The sequence below is a fragment of the Saccopteryx leptura genome, chromosome 2 (genome assembly GCF_036850995.1).
Source record: "Saccopteryx leptura isolate mSacLep1 chromosome 2, mSacLep1_pri_phased_curated, whole genome shotgun sequence".
Taxonomy (NCBI): Eukaryota; Metazoa; Chordata; class Mammalia; order Chiroptera; family Emballonuridae; genus Saccopteryx; species Saccopteryx leptura.
In genome coordinates, this window is record NC_089504.1 from 98,049,918 (window position 1) to 98,064,379 (window position 14,462).

General features: G+C 41.1%; 1 protein-coding gene across 14 annotated transcripts in view; it reads left to right on the plus strand.

Annotated features, from left to right (window-relative positions):
• Positions 1-14,462, plus strand: part of WNK2 (WNK lysine deficient protein kinase 2) — a 112,296-nt gene that overhangs the window by 61,635 nt on the left and 36,199 nt on the right. For all 14 annotated transcript variants that reach the window (XM_066368391.1, XM_066368394.1, XM_066368396.1 and 11 more), the window contains 3 exons: positions 35-205; positions 467-512; positions 1,007-1,126. In XM_066368391.1, the coding sequence (XP_066224488.1) occupies positions 35-205; positions 467-512; positions 1,007-1,126 (337 nt within the window). The remainder of the gene's footprint in view (positions 1-34; positions 206-466; positions 513-1,006; positions 1,127-14,462) is intronic.

Consider the following 14,462-nt stretch of genomic DNA (forward strand, 5'->3'; position numbering starts at 1 on the left):
CATCCTCACAACAGGGCTCTGTGTGTCACTGCAGGTGGAGCACGACTTCATCCTGCAGGCTGAACGGGAGACGTTCATTGAGCAGATGAAGGACGTCATGGACAAGGCGGAGGACATGCTCAGTGAGGACACTGACGTGGACCGTGGCTCCGACCCTGGGGCAAGCCCGCCGCCCCTTAGCGCCTGTGGCCTGGGTGCCGGAGAGGTGAGTTGGGATGCTGAGTTCAGCGAGGGCCAGGGCCTGCTTACCCCCCCAGCTCCAGGCTCAGAATGACACCGGGACATTGCCTGCCTGCTGGAGGAGCCCGTGGGTGTGCAGCGTTGGGTGCGGTGGCTGGGAGCCCAGTGCCTCCAGCTCATTTGGCGATACCTGAGCTCTGAGGCCCTGGGATGTGCTGAAGCCACATCGTGTTCCCAGTTCCTAGCCCATGCAGGATGCTGATTTCTGACTCTTTACTTCCCTCAGGAGAGTCGCCAATCCCAAGCAAACGCCCCTGTGTATCAGCAGAATGGTACGTCTGCCTGCAGGGCCACACCGCCACCTCATCTTAGAGGAGACGTTTCTGTCATTGTCCCTTCTTTCTCCCAGCAGGCCTTTGATAAGAGCCCCACAGAGATTGTTGGGATGTTAGGCCATCACACTGCGGGGTGGGTTGCTGCATGGTGTAGTGACCACCTTGTCCCCCTCCCTTCCCCTCCAAATGTTCGCCCTGTCTGGCCCAGACATCAACTGAGCATGGCTGGACTCACCATCCCTGTTAGTCCGCGGCCAGCATTATCCCTTCAGTAGCAGTTATCTTGGGCATCCTGAGAACTTAGCCTGTATTGGGGGTGCTTGTTAGGGCCTCTGGCTGCCAGTAAGGAGCCTGTGAGTGGGCTGCATATCCCCTCACTGCAGTGAGGCGAGTTCTCCAAAGCGTCTCATAGCAGGTTTGGAGCCAGCAGTGAGGGTCATGCCAGGAGAAGTGTGCTTGCTCTCACCAGCTGTTATTGTCCTGCCCTTTAGTCCTGCACACCGGGAAGCGGTGGTTTATCATCTGTCCGGTGGCCGAACACCCAGCTCCAGAGGCCCCCGAATCTTCACCCCCACTTCCTGTGAGCTCCCTGCAGCCAGAAACCAGCCCAGGTAGGAACAGCCAGAGCCCCAGTCCTTGTGCCCGGAAACTCAGCACTTCTCTTTCAAGTGGGTCTGCGTCACCTGGCTGTACTCATGCTCACGGCTGGCTGGCCAGTTCTGTGTGCCCAGCTAAGTGCGAGGGACCGGCCCGCACTGTCCTCACAAAGCCCAGAGCAGCCTGTAGGGCTGTGTTCCTCTCCAGGTAGCACTCAGGTTTGGGACTGCTGATCACCTCTGCTGTGTAGATGACACACATGGACTGCACAGGTGTGTGCCAGAGGGGCTCTGCCCCGCACTCTCCGTAACAGTGTCACCTTGCAACTCCTGACTCCCTGCCCCGCCCCTCTGCGTGGCCCACCTGCAGGGATGCCCGCCTTGTTCTGCTTGTTTTGGGGGTAGGGTGGGAAAATCCTCTCTGATTTTAAATTGTTAACCAAGGAAACTAGCACTTGGATATCAATCTTCACCGGTGTCCTTGGTGCTGTCAGTTAAGTCCTGATGTTTATGGTTCTTTGGGAGGCAGCAAGTAATCACTTAAACAGAGCTAAGCTTTCATTCTCTATAAGCTGGCAGGAAAAAGTTGCTGATTGAATAATTTGACCTAAGTTTATGGCACAGTAGTCCTCCTTATCTGCATTTTCACTTTGCTGTGTTTTTGGTTTCCTGCAGTCAGCCATGGTCCAACAATATTAGATGGAAAAATACTAGAAATAAACAATCCATAAGTTTTTATTTAAGAAGTAAGAAAAACATTTTATTAAAAAAAATTTTTTTTTTAGTTTTAGTGAGTGGAGGGGAGGCAGAGACAGACTCCTGCATGGAACAGGATTGACCCGGCAAGCCCACTAGGGAGCAATGCTCTGCCCATCTGGGGCCCTTGCTCTGTTGCAATGGGAGCCACTTTTTAGCATCTAGGCAGAGGCCATGGAGCCATCTTCTGTGCCTGGGGCTGACTCGCTCCAGTTGAGCCATGGCAGCAGGAGGAGAGTAAGAGAAAGAGAGAGAAAGAAGCAAGAGGGGGAGGGATGGAGAAGCAGATGGGTGCTTCTTCTGTGTGCCTTGACTGAAATTGAACCCAGGACATCCACACACTGGGCCAACGCTCTATCACTGAGTCAAACAGCTAGGGCCAATTTTTATTGCATTTACTGGGGCAACGTTGGTTAATAAAGTTATATAGGACTCAGGTGTACAATTCTATACTGTGTCATCTATATAGTGTATTGTCTGTTCATCATTCAAAGTCAAGTCTCTTTTTGTTACCATTTATTCCCCCTTTACCCTCTTCTACCTCCCCCTAGCCCACCCTTCCCCTTGGTAATCACCATGCTCTTGTCTGTGTCTGAGGGTTTTTTTTTGCTTTATTCCTTCATCTTTTTTACCCAGCCCTCCAACCCCCATCTAATATGATTCCACATATAAGTGAAAATATATGGTGTTTGTCTTTCTCTGATTGGCTTATTTCACTTAGCATAATAATCTCCAGGTTTATCCATGCTGTCACGAAAGGTAAGATTTCTTTTTTTTTATGGTAAAGTAGTATTCCATTGTGTAAGTATACCACAACTTTTTTATCCACTCATCCATGGATGAACACTTGGGCTGCTTCCAAATATTGGCTATGTAAATAATGCTGCAATAATCATAGTCATGTGTATATTCTTTTGAATTAGTGTTTGGGTTTCTTTGGATATATTCCCAGAAGTGGAAATTATTGGGTCATAAAGCAGTTCCATTTTTAATTTTCTGAGGAAACTCCACACTGCTTTCCACAGTGGCTGCACCAATATGCATTCATTCCCACCAGCAGTGCGTGAGGGTTCCCTTTTCTTCACACCCTTGCTAGCACTTGTTTGTTGATTTATGGATGATAGCCATTATGACAGGTGTGAGATGATAATTACATTGTGGTTTTAATTTGCATTACCCTGATGATTAGTGATGTTGAACATCTTTTCATATAAGATTGTCTCTATGTCTTCTTTGGAGGTTCTTTGCCCATTTTTTATTTGGATTGTTTGTTCTTTTTGATGTTGAGTTGTGTAAGTTCTTATAAGTTTTAGGTATTACCCCTTATTGGATGTATCATTGGTGAATGTTTTCTCAGTTGGTGGGTTGTCCTTTTATTTTGTTGATGGCTTCCTATGCTGTGTAAAAAACCCCTCAAAACTTTTTTTAAATTAATTTTTTAAGTGAGAGGAGGGGAAATAGACAGACTGCCACATGCACCCTGACCAGGATCCACCCGAGTAATCCCCATCTGGGGACTGTGCTCAAATCAGCAGAGCCACTGGCTGTAAGAGGGGAACCAAACGAGCCACTTGGGTGTAACGGGGAGAGGGAGGGGAAAAGAAGCAGGTGGTTCCTTCTCCTGTGTGCCCTGACTGGGGATTGAACCCAGGACATCCACATTCCGGGCCAATACTCTATCCACTGAGCCAACCAGTCAGGGCCCCAAAAACTTTTTAGTGATGTAGTCCCATTTGTTTATTTTTTGTTTCCTTTGCCTGAGGTGATATATATCAGAAAAAACATTGCTGTAGGAAATGTCTGAGAGTTTATTGCCTATGTTTTCTTCTAGAGTTTTTATGGATTCAAGTCTTACATTTAAATCTTTAATCCATTTTGAGTTTATTCTTGTGCATGGTATAAGAAGGTAGTCTAGTTTCAGGGATTTTTGTGTGTTTGTTGAATGGACTGTCTTTACCCCATTGTATGTTCTTGCCTTCTTTGTCAAATACTAATTGATAATTAAGGTGTGGGTTTATTTCTGGGCTCTCTATTCTGTTCCATTAATCTATATGTCTGTTTTTTGTGCCACTACTATGCTGTTTTGATTACTATGGCCTTGTAGTATAGTTTGATATCAGGTAGTATGATTCCTCCAACTTTGTTCTTCTTTCTCAAGATTGTTGTGACTGTTTAGGATCTTTTGTAGTTTCATATGAATTTTTGGAATATTTGTTTAGTTTTCTGAAATACACCATTGATATTTTGATAGGAATTGAGTTGAATCTATAGATTGCTTTGGGTAGTATGGACATTTTAGTGATGTTAATTTTTCCTGTCCATGAATATGGTATATGCTTTTACTTATTTGTATCTCCTCTAACTTCTTTGTTAGTTTCTTTTAATTTTCTGAGTAGAAGTCTGTTACCTCCTTGATTAAATTTATTTTTAGTTTTTTTTTTGTTTATTTGTTGTTTGGATGCAATTTTAAACAAAATTGTTTTCTTAGTTCTTTCTGATAGTTTATTATTGATGTCTAAAAATGCAAATGATTTCTAGATTATTCTTTTGTATGTGACAGAGAGAGAGAGACAGAGAGAGGCACAGCTAGGGACAGGCAGGCAGGAAGGGAGAGAGATGAGAAGCATCAATTCTTTGTTTTGGCTCCTTAGTCTCCTTAATTGTTCATTGATTGCTTTCTCATATGTGCCTTGACCAGAGGGCTACAACAGAGTGAGTAACCCCTTGCTCGAGCCAGTGACCCTGTGCTTAACCTGGTGAGCCCCTACTCAAGCCAGATGAACCCACGCTCAAGCTGGCAACCTTGGCGTTTCGAACCTGGGTCCTCCACATCCAAGTCTGATGCTTTATCCACTGCACCACTGCCTGGTTAGGCTCTAGATACTTATTTTATATTCTGCTATTTTATTTGATTCATATATCAGTTCTAGTAGGTTTTTGGTAGATTTAATTGGGGGAGAAAAACCCTTATAAAATAAAGTGGATTTTCAGTATGGTTTACTGGTCACAAGGACATGACTGGATTTAGACTCCAGTTCTTTATCCAGGCACCATCTCAGGAAACCTTTCAGAGCCAATTTCTTAATCTATTTAAAAAAAAAAAAGGAAAGGGGTTTGGCCACTTCCAGGGATGGCAGACCTATTCATTTGGATTTGCTGTTACTGAGTATGACGATAAAAGTTGGATAAATTATAAAGATCATCTGCTTGAAGGTATTCAGGAAATATGAAGACTGGAGAATTATCAGGATGTGGTCTAAGAGAGGATGGAGACCCAAGTGTTAGTCCAGTGTTAGTCTGTTCCCTTTGGAGCATTTTGCATTCTTGAAGGATGTCCGAGAAACAGAGCATCAATGCTTCAGCAGTTCACCAGGCTAGGGAAAAGGCGCTCAGAACTCCCAGCCAGGAGGCTGGCCTGGCTGGATTACTGTGCTGGTGAAAAAAGGACCACCGAACTAGGCCAGAGTTGGTACTAACCTCAGAGCATGGTATCCCCATAAATTAATTTCAGAATACTGTGTGCTCAGGCAGAAGCACAGAGGTTCTTTTTCACAAAGGAGACACCATTCTGGCCCCCTCATTACTTTTACAAACAATTTTGTGACCATCTTATTTGGCACATAATAAAAAAAACAACTGGTCCTGGGTAATATGGTGTATGTACATCCCATTATCTCTCTTCTCCACTGAACCTAACCATACATCTGGGCCCATTGATGCAGGGCACAGCTCTTTGAGGAGGACTTAGGAAGTAAGCAGCAGCAGGAGGATGAGGAAGCACACCAGAATTTTGAGTACCATTGAGCTATTGGTGAGCTTAGTGTTTCTCTCTGGTGTCTCTTGGCCTTAGCTCAGGGCAAGGCAAAGACTACAAGTCAGTTCTGAGTGCAGATGCAGACAGAAACTCTGGGAGACACCCTGTGGTTTCAGCTCACAGAGCAAGAAAGGGAGCTTTTCAGGTTTAGAAAGAAGGGACTGGATCCCTCCTGTTTTTTTATTTTCTCCTTCTCTTGTCCTCCAGCCTGCAGAAAATTCTGAGGGCAGCAATAAGTAACAGGAGACAAAACCATTAAGAGGGGAGAGCCTTCTCCATTGGGTGGAACCAGGGCTGAAAGAGTACATCACCAAAACCCATTCCCTCCTCCTGCCCTGCTTCTCACAATTGAGGAAGTAGATGGTTTCTCTCCAGAGATCTGTAAGGGGAGTCCTAGGGAACCAGGAAGCACCAGGGAAATCATGGAAAGAGAGGAGCTTGGGAAAGCAACCTCATAAAGTTATGTTCACCTGTGCATGCATGGACCTTATCCTAATTAGCATATACAGCCTGACCAGGCGGTGGCGCAGTGGATAGAGCATCGGACTGGGATGCGGAGGACCCTGGTTTGGGACCCTGAGGTCGCCAGCTTGAGCGCGGGCTCATCTGGTTTGAGCAAGGCTCACAAGTTTGAGCCCAAGGTCGCTGGCTCGAACAAGGGGTCACTCAGTCTGCTATATCCCCCTGGTCAAGGCACATATGAGAAAGCATGAACAACTAAGGTGCCCACAATGAAGAATTGATGTTTCTCATTTCTCTCCCTTCCTGTCTGTCTGTCTTTATCTGTCCCTCTCTCTGACTCTCTCTGTCTCTGTCACACACATACACAAAAACTAGCATATATAAAACTTTGAGAACTCTAAACTAGTAGATGAACTCCCTGAGTGGTATAAATGTGTTTCAGATCAGATTAGTACAGCAAAGACCCAGATTACTGAACTGACAGTGTACCCACGGCTCATAGAAGGCAGGTTGCAATTTGCAGCTTGAACCTAACCTGGTCAGTTGCCTGCTAAAGTGAACACATCAACATTCCCTATAGGATTTAAACAGACTTAAAATTTTATAATATGCAAAATCCAATCTAATCCAATCTAACCAATGCAGCCCAAAATTACTTGTCAGTTGAAGAACCATAAAAATGTCAAGTTGCATGGAAAGAGACATCCAGCACATGATAATGATAAAAGGTAACATAGATAGAATAATCTGACCAAGGCTTTAAAGCAACTTTTATAAAAAGTGCTTGAACAACTAATCACAAACATTCTTGAAACAAATATAAAATTAGAAAGTAACAATGAAGAAATAAAAGATACAAAGAACAGACAAATGGAAATTTACAACTGGGAACTAAAATACCTAAAACTATACAATCAGAACTTAGAAAAAATAATACAGATGCAAAAAAATGAACAGAACCTGTGGAACAAGAACAAAGGTCTAACATTTGTGTCATCCAAGTCCCAGAGGAGAGGAGAAAAAGTAAAGTGCTGAAAACTAAGTTTCATGAAAGACATAAACCTACAGACTCAAGAAGCTGAGTGAATTTGAATGGGATAAACCCAGAGAAATCCATGCCTGGCCACATCATAAACTGCTGAAAACTGAAGACAAAGAAAACATTGGGAAAGCAGCCAGAGCAAAAGTATGCTTTACCTTTAAATGACCATGAAACCATGGAGTCCAGAAGGTAGTGGTACTGTAATGTGTTGAAAGAAAACTATCAACCCAGAATTTTATATCCAGAGAAAATAATCTTTAGGACAAGTGGAGTTTATCTGAGGAGTGGAGAACTTGGGTCATATTGAAAAGACAGAGAAGGAAGTAGACCTTTGAGAAGATAATAGGAATATCATCAGCAAGGTGACAGAGTAGGGAGATGCCAACCTTTATCTTCTCATAAAACTAACAATTAGACATCTCTACATAAGTGGAAACATCCCTGGGAGGGTCAAGAGTCCAATTAACAATCTGTGGGAATATAGTAGAGCAACAGTGGAGAATAACTGTACAGAAAGGATTACAGGGGAGATGGCCTTAGCTGAGATATCAGAAGATAACTAGGAACAAAGAAGGGTGGATATCTCTTATCAGTCACATGGCAAGTGCCATCATAGTTCCCACTGGTCAGCTCTTAGAGGACCCACATTGTCTGCTGGTGAGGAACTCTACAGCCTCTATAACAGCCATGGGGTCCTATCGATTTCACATCAGAGTACTCCACAGTCTTAATTGGCATGGAGCCCAGTGGTCTGCTTTGCAGAAGACATTGGCAGCTTTCACTGTCCAGGTAAGAAAAAGCCATTTCCACCATGGACCTTACAGGGAGGGAGATACTATTGCACCTTCCCCCCAAAGGAGGTGCTGTTGCCTCATCCGAGACCAGGACTGCCAGCTGGCTCCCCCAACCCTATGTATACCCCAGAATTCTGGCTGCTTTGGGCACACTCATACTCCACATGCCAGCTCCCTGGCAGCTCCACATTTGTGTACCTCAGGCACTGGAGCCACCACTGCTGGGGACTAGCTAGCACAACAGAATCTGGAGTCACCATCACTGGTGAGCACCTGCACTTTGAGACCTCTGCTCTGTCTCTGTGTCGTGGGTGCCTGCACATCAGACACCAGTGCTACCACTGTTATGAGAGTGCCTGCAGCTGGACCCGCTGCCAAGAGGGATTCCTTAGCCACATCATTCCCATGGGAGAAAAAGAGATCAGGAGATGCCTAGCAGCCTTCACCAATGAAGACCCTAGCAGCTCCCCATTGACCCCTCAGCCACCTACAGTTGAGGACACCTGCAGTCTTTGCCAGTGTTAGCTCCAGGTGATGGAGCTATGCAGAAACTACACTGCCAGGCTTGCGCTGTAGGTGGAGCCACCACACCCAAGCTGGTGTCTCTGTACCCACTTGCAAGTGACAGTTGTTGCCTAACAAAATCAGTCTGTAATGACTGGAAGGGATGACTACCTGTCAAACACACAGATATCAACACAGGACTACAAGGAACACAAAAAAGCAAGGAAACATGATACCACCAAATAAGCAATAATTTTTTAGTAAGTGACCCCCAAAGAATTGAAGATCCATTAATTGCCAAAGAATTAAAAAATAATTGCTTTAAGCAAGTTTGATGAGCTTCAAAAGAACATGTGTAGACTATTCAACAGAATCAGGAAAAACTATATATGAACAAAATGAGAAGTTCAGTAGAGAAATAAAAATAATAAGAGCCAAATAGAAATTCTGGAGCTGAAGATACAATGAATGAAAGAATAATGAAGCAGAGAATGTCAACAGCAGACTTGGTGAAGCAGACAAAAGAATCTGTGAGCTTGAAGATAGGTCATTTGAAATTATCGAATCATAGGAGAAAAAAGAAGAACAAAAAAATGTGAAGAAAATCTCTGTGAATTATGGGGCACTGTGTAGTAGGTAATATTTGCCTTATGCGAGTCCCAGAAGGAGAAGAAAGAGAGAAAGGGCAGAAAACTTATTTAAAGAAATTCCCAAATTGAGGAAGAGATATGCACATCCAAGTATATAACTCTCATAGGTCTCCACGTATATTCAACCCAAAGAAATCTTGATCAAGATACATTATAATAAAAATATGAAAAAATTAAAGACAGAGAGTTTATTTTATTTTATTTTATTTTTTGTATTTTTCTGAAGTTGGAAACGGGGAGGCAGTCAGACAGACTCCCACATGCGCCCGATCGGGATCTACCCAGCATGTCCACCAGGGGCCGATGCTCCGCCCATCTGGGGCATTGCTCTGTTGCAACCAGAGCCAATCTAGCTCCTGAGGCAGAGGCCATAGAGCCATCCCCAGCGCCCAGGCCAACTTTGCTCCAGTGGAGCCTTGGCTGCGGGAGGGGAAGAGAGAGACAGAGAGGAAGGAGAGGGGGAGGGGTGGAGAAGCAGATGAGCGCATCTCCTGTGTGCCCTGGCCGGCAATCGAACCCGGGACTCCTGCATGCCAAGCCGACACTCTACCACTGAGCCAACCAGCCAGGGCCTAAAGACAGAATTTTGAAAGCAACAGGAAGAAAAATAATTTCTTATTAGGGAATGTTAAAAAGACTTTCACCAGGTTTCTCAGCAGACACCTTACAGGCCAAGAGAAAGTGGAAATAATATAATTAAAGTGCTTAAAAGAATAAGACTGACATCTGAGAATACTTGAGCTGGCAAAGATGTTCTTCAGAAATGAAGACTTTTTCAGACAAACAAAAGCTGAAGGAGTTTCTCACCACTGTACCTGCCTTAAAGAATTCTGAAAGGGAACTCTTCAAGCTGAAGTGAAAAGACACTAATTAGTAAAATGGAAGTATAAAATTCACTTGTAAAGTAAGGATACAGTCATTCAGAATAATATTATAATGGTTATGTGTAAATCACTTAACTCTAGTAAAAAGGTTTAAAAAGTATTTAAAATAGCTAGTTACAGTAATTTTTAAAGGATACACATATAAAAGCTGTAAATTGTGACATTAAAGGCATTTAGTGTATGTGGGAAAGTGAAAGTAGAGTTTTTGTATGTGATCAAAGTTAACAACTTAAAATAAACTCCTTTATTTAAAATATAAGTCTCATGGTAATCACAAAGCAAATACCTATAACATATACAATATATAAAGAGAAAGTAAAGAATGCATACCACTATGGAAAAATCATTAAATCACAAAGGCAGATGGAGCAAGAGAGAAAGAGAAAGAAAAAGACAAAGGACCTACAAAACACCCAGAGACAACAAAATGGCATTAGTAAATTCTTATTTTTCGGTAATTATTTTAAGTGTACATGGATTCAGTTCTCTACTCAAAAGACTTGTAGTGGATGAATGGGTTAAAAACACAAGACAAAGCTATATACTCTCTGCACGAGACTCAGTTCTACTTTAATGACACACATATGAAACTGTAGGATGGAAAAATGTCTTCCAGGCTGATGTAAACTCAAAGAACAGGAGTAGCTATACTCGTATCAGACAAAAACAGACTTTAAGTTAAAATCTGTGTCAAAAGACAAAGAAAGTCATTTTATGATTATAAAGGAATCAATTCATTAAGAGAATATAACATCTGTAAATATATATGCACTCAACGTCAGAGCACCAAAATATATTAAGCACATATTAACAAATTTTCAGGCAGAAACAGATAGCAATTTACTAATACCTCACTTTCAACAGTGGATAGATCACCCAGACAGAAAATAACTGATGAAATATTAGACTTGAGTAATAACACTTGAGAATAAATAGACCTAATAAGTGCACGTAGAACATTCTCCAAATAGTATTAGATCACAAAATAAGTCTTTTTTTTAAGTTAATGAGATCTAGTATTTTTTTATTTATTTATTTATTTATTTATTTATTTATTTATTTATTTATTTATTTTTTTAGAGACAGAGAGAGAGAGTCAGAGGTATAGACAGGGACAGACAGACAGGAATGGAGACAGATGAGAAGCATCAATCATTAGTTTTTTGTTGCGCATTGCGACTTCTTAGTTGTTCATTGATTGCTTTCTCATATGTGCCTTGACCGCGGGCCTTCAGCAGACTGAGTAACCCCTTGCTGGAGCCAGTGACCCTGGGTCCAAGCTGGTGAGCTTTTTGCTCAAGCCAGATGAGCCCGCGCTCAAGCTGGCGACCTTGGGGTCTCGAACCTGGGTCCTTCCACATCCCAGTCCAATGCTCTATCCACTGTGCCGCCGCCTGGTCAGGCCACAAAATAAGTCTTAACAAATTTAAGAAGACTGAAGTGAGTTCAGGTTATCTTTCCAACCTGAATGGAAATCAATGATAAGAGAAAAGCTGGAAAATACATAAGTGTGTGGGAATTAAACAGCACACCTCAGAATAACCAGTGGTCAAAGAAGAAATCAAAAAGGAAATAAAAATAACACCTTGAGACAAATGAAAATAGAAACACAACATACTGAAACTTACAGGATGCAGCAAAAGCAGTTTTAAAGGGAAGGTTTATACTACATTAAGAAACTAGAAAGATCTCAAACAACCAAATCTCGAGAATAGAAAAAGAATTAACTAAGTCTAAAGTTAGTAGAAAGAAGAAAAATGATCAGAGCAAAAACAAATGAAGCACAGATTATAAAAACAGAATAAAATATCAATGAAACTAAGAGCTAGTTTGTTGAAAAGTTAAACCAAATGGGCAAATCTCTAACTAGATTAAGAAAAAGGACTCAAAATTAGAATTGAAAGAGGAGACATTACAACTGATAACTGCGGTAATACAAAGAACAGTAAGAGACTCCTGTGAAAAATTATACTCTAACACATTGCATAACCTAGAAAAAAATGTCTAAATTCTTAAAAGCATACAGTCTACCAAGACTGAATCATGAAGGAATAGAAAATCTGAATGGACTTATAACTAATTAGGAGATTAAATCAGTAATCAGTCATTTTCCAACAATAAAAAGTCCAGGACTAAGTGCCTTCATTGGTGAATTCTACCAAACATTTAAAGAAGAATTAACTCTAACCCTTTGCAGTCTCTTTGAAAAAAATTGAAGAGGAGAGAACACTTCCAAACTCATTTTACCAGGCCAGCATTACCCTGATAACACTACCAGACAAGGACACTACAAGAAAAAAATTTATCGACCAATATCCTTGATGAATATAGATGCAGAAATTGTCAACAAAATATTAGCATTATACAGCAAATTACAAGAATCACAACACTGTGATCATGGGATTTATTCTTGAGATGCAAGAATGGTTGAATATAAACAAATCAACAAATGTGATACACCATGTTAACAGAACGAAGGGTAAAATCATGATCATTTTAATAGGTGGAAATAAAGCACTTAACAAAATTCAAAAACCTTTCATGAGAAAAACTCAATTAATGAGGTCTCAAAAACTCAACAAATGAGGTATCAAAGAAATGTACCTCAACATAATAAAGGGCATGTATGACAAGCCCACAACTAACATCGTACATAATAGTCAAAAGCTGAAAGTTTCTCTCTTAGATTAAGAGCAAGACAAGGATGCTCACTCTTCTCATTTCTGTTCAACATTGTGCTGGAAGTTCTAGCCAAAGAAATTAGACAAGAAAAAAGAAATAAGAGGAATTAAAGTAGAAAAGACATACAATTTTCTGTCTGTGAATGACATAATCTCATATAGAGAGAACCTTAAAGACAATACTAAAACCTGTTAGAACTAATAAGTGAACTCAGTTAAGTTACAGGATACAAAAACAACAAGCAAAAATCAGTTGTATTCCCATATACTAACAATGAACTATCTGACAGACAAATGAAAGAAGCCCCATTTGTAGCAGCATCAAAAACAGTAACATACTTAGGAATAAATTTCACTAGGGAGATGAAGACCTGTACACTGAAAACTGACAATGGCGAAAAAGACTGAAGTAAATGGAAATAGATCTTGTGTTCTTGGGTCAGAAGAATTGTTAAAATGTCCCTACTATGCAAAGCCATCTACAGATTCAGTGCAATGCCTGTCAAAATTTCAATGTCATTTTTCACAGATATAGGATAAACAATCTTAAAATTCGATATAGAATTATAAAAGGCCCCCCCCCCCAATGGCTTAAGCAATCTTGAGAAAGAACAAAGCCGGAGGCATTTTATTTTCTATTTATATTTTCAAACTATATTGCAAAGTGATAGTAATCAAAATGGTATACTACTGGCGTAAAAGCAGACACTTAGACTAATAGAATGGAGAGCTCATGCACATGTGATCAATTAACCTATGAAAAGGGTGCTAGCACATATAATTGGAGAAAGATAGTCTCTTCAATAAATGGTTCTGGGAAAACTGGATATCCACATGCGGAACAATGAAAGTGTATCCCTAGCTCACATCATTGAGAAAAACAAACTAAAATTGGATGAAAGGTTTAAAACATAAGACCTCATACCATAAAACTTCCAGGACAAAATGGGAAACGCTTGTTGATATTGAATGTGGCAGTGATTTTTGTATCTGAAACCAAAAAACGCAACAAAAGCAAAAATTATTTAAGGATTACATCAAACTAAAAAGCTGCCCAGCAGAAGAAACCATCAACAAAATGAAAAAGACAACCTATGGGATGAAAGAAAATGTTTGCAAGTCATATATCTGATAAGTGGTTAATATCCAAAATATGTTAGGAACTCACACCACTCAATAGCAAAAGAACAACAATTAATTCAATTAAAAATAGGCAGAGGACGTGAAGAAACATTTATTTAAGAAGACCTACAGATTGCCACCTGGTACCTGGAAATGAAGGTGTTCAACATTTAATCATCAGGGAAATGTGATTCAAAACACAGTGAGGTATCACCTGACACCTGTGACAATGGCTATATCCCCAAAAGACAAAAGATAACAAGTGTTGGTGAGGATGTGGAGAAAAGGGAACCCTGGTGCACTGTTGGTGGGAATGCAGACTGGTGCAACCACTATGGAAAACAGTATGGAGGTTCCTTAAAAAAATAAAAATAGAACTACCTTATAACCCAGTGATTCACTTCTGGGTGTGCAGCCAAAGGAAATGAAACCACCATCTCAAAGAGATACCTGCATCCACATGTTCATTGCAGCATTATTCCAACAGCCAAGATGTCAAAACTAAGTGTCAACACTTGAATAAAGAAAATGTGGTAAATGTATACAAAGGAAACTCATCCTTAAAAAGAAGGATATTCAGCCATTTGTGACAGCATGGATGAACATGGAGATCATTAAGCAAAATAAGCTAGAGAAAGGCAA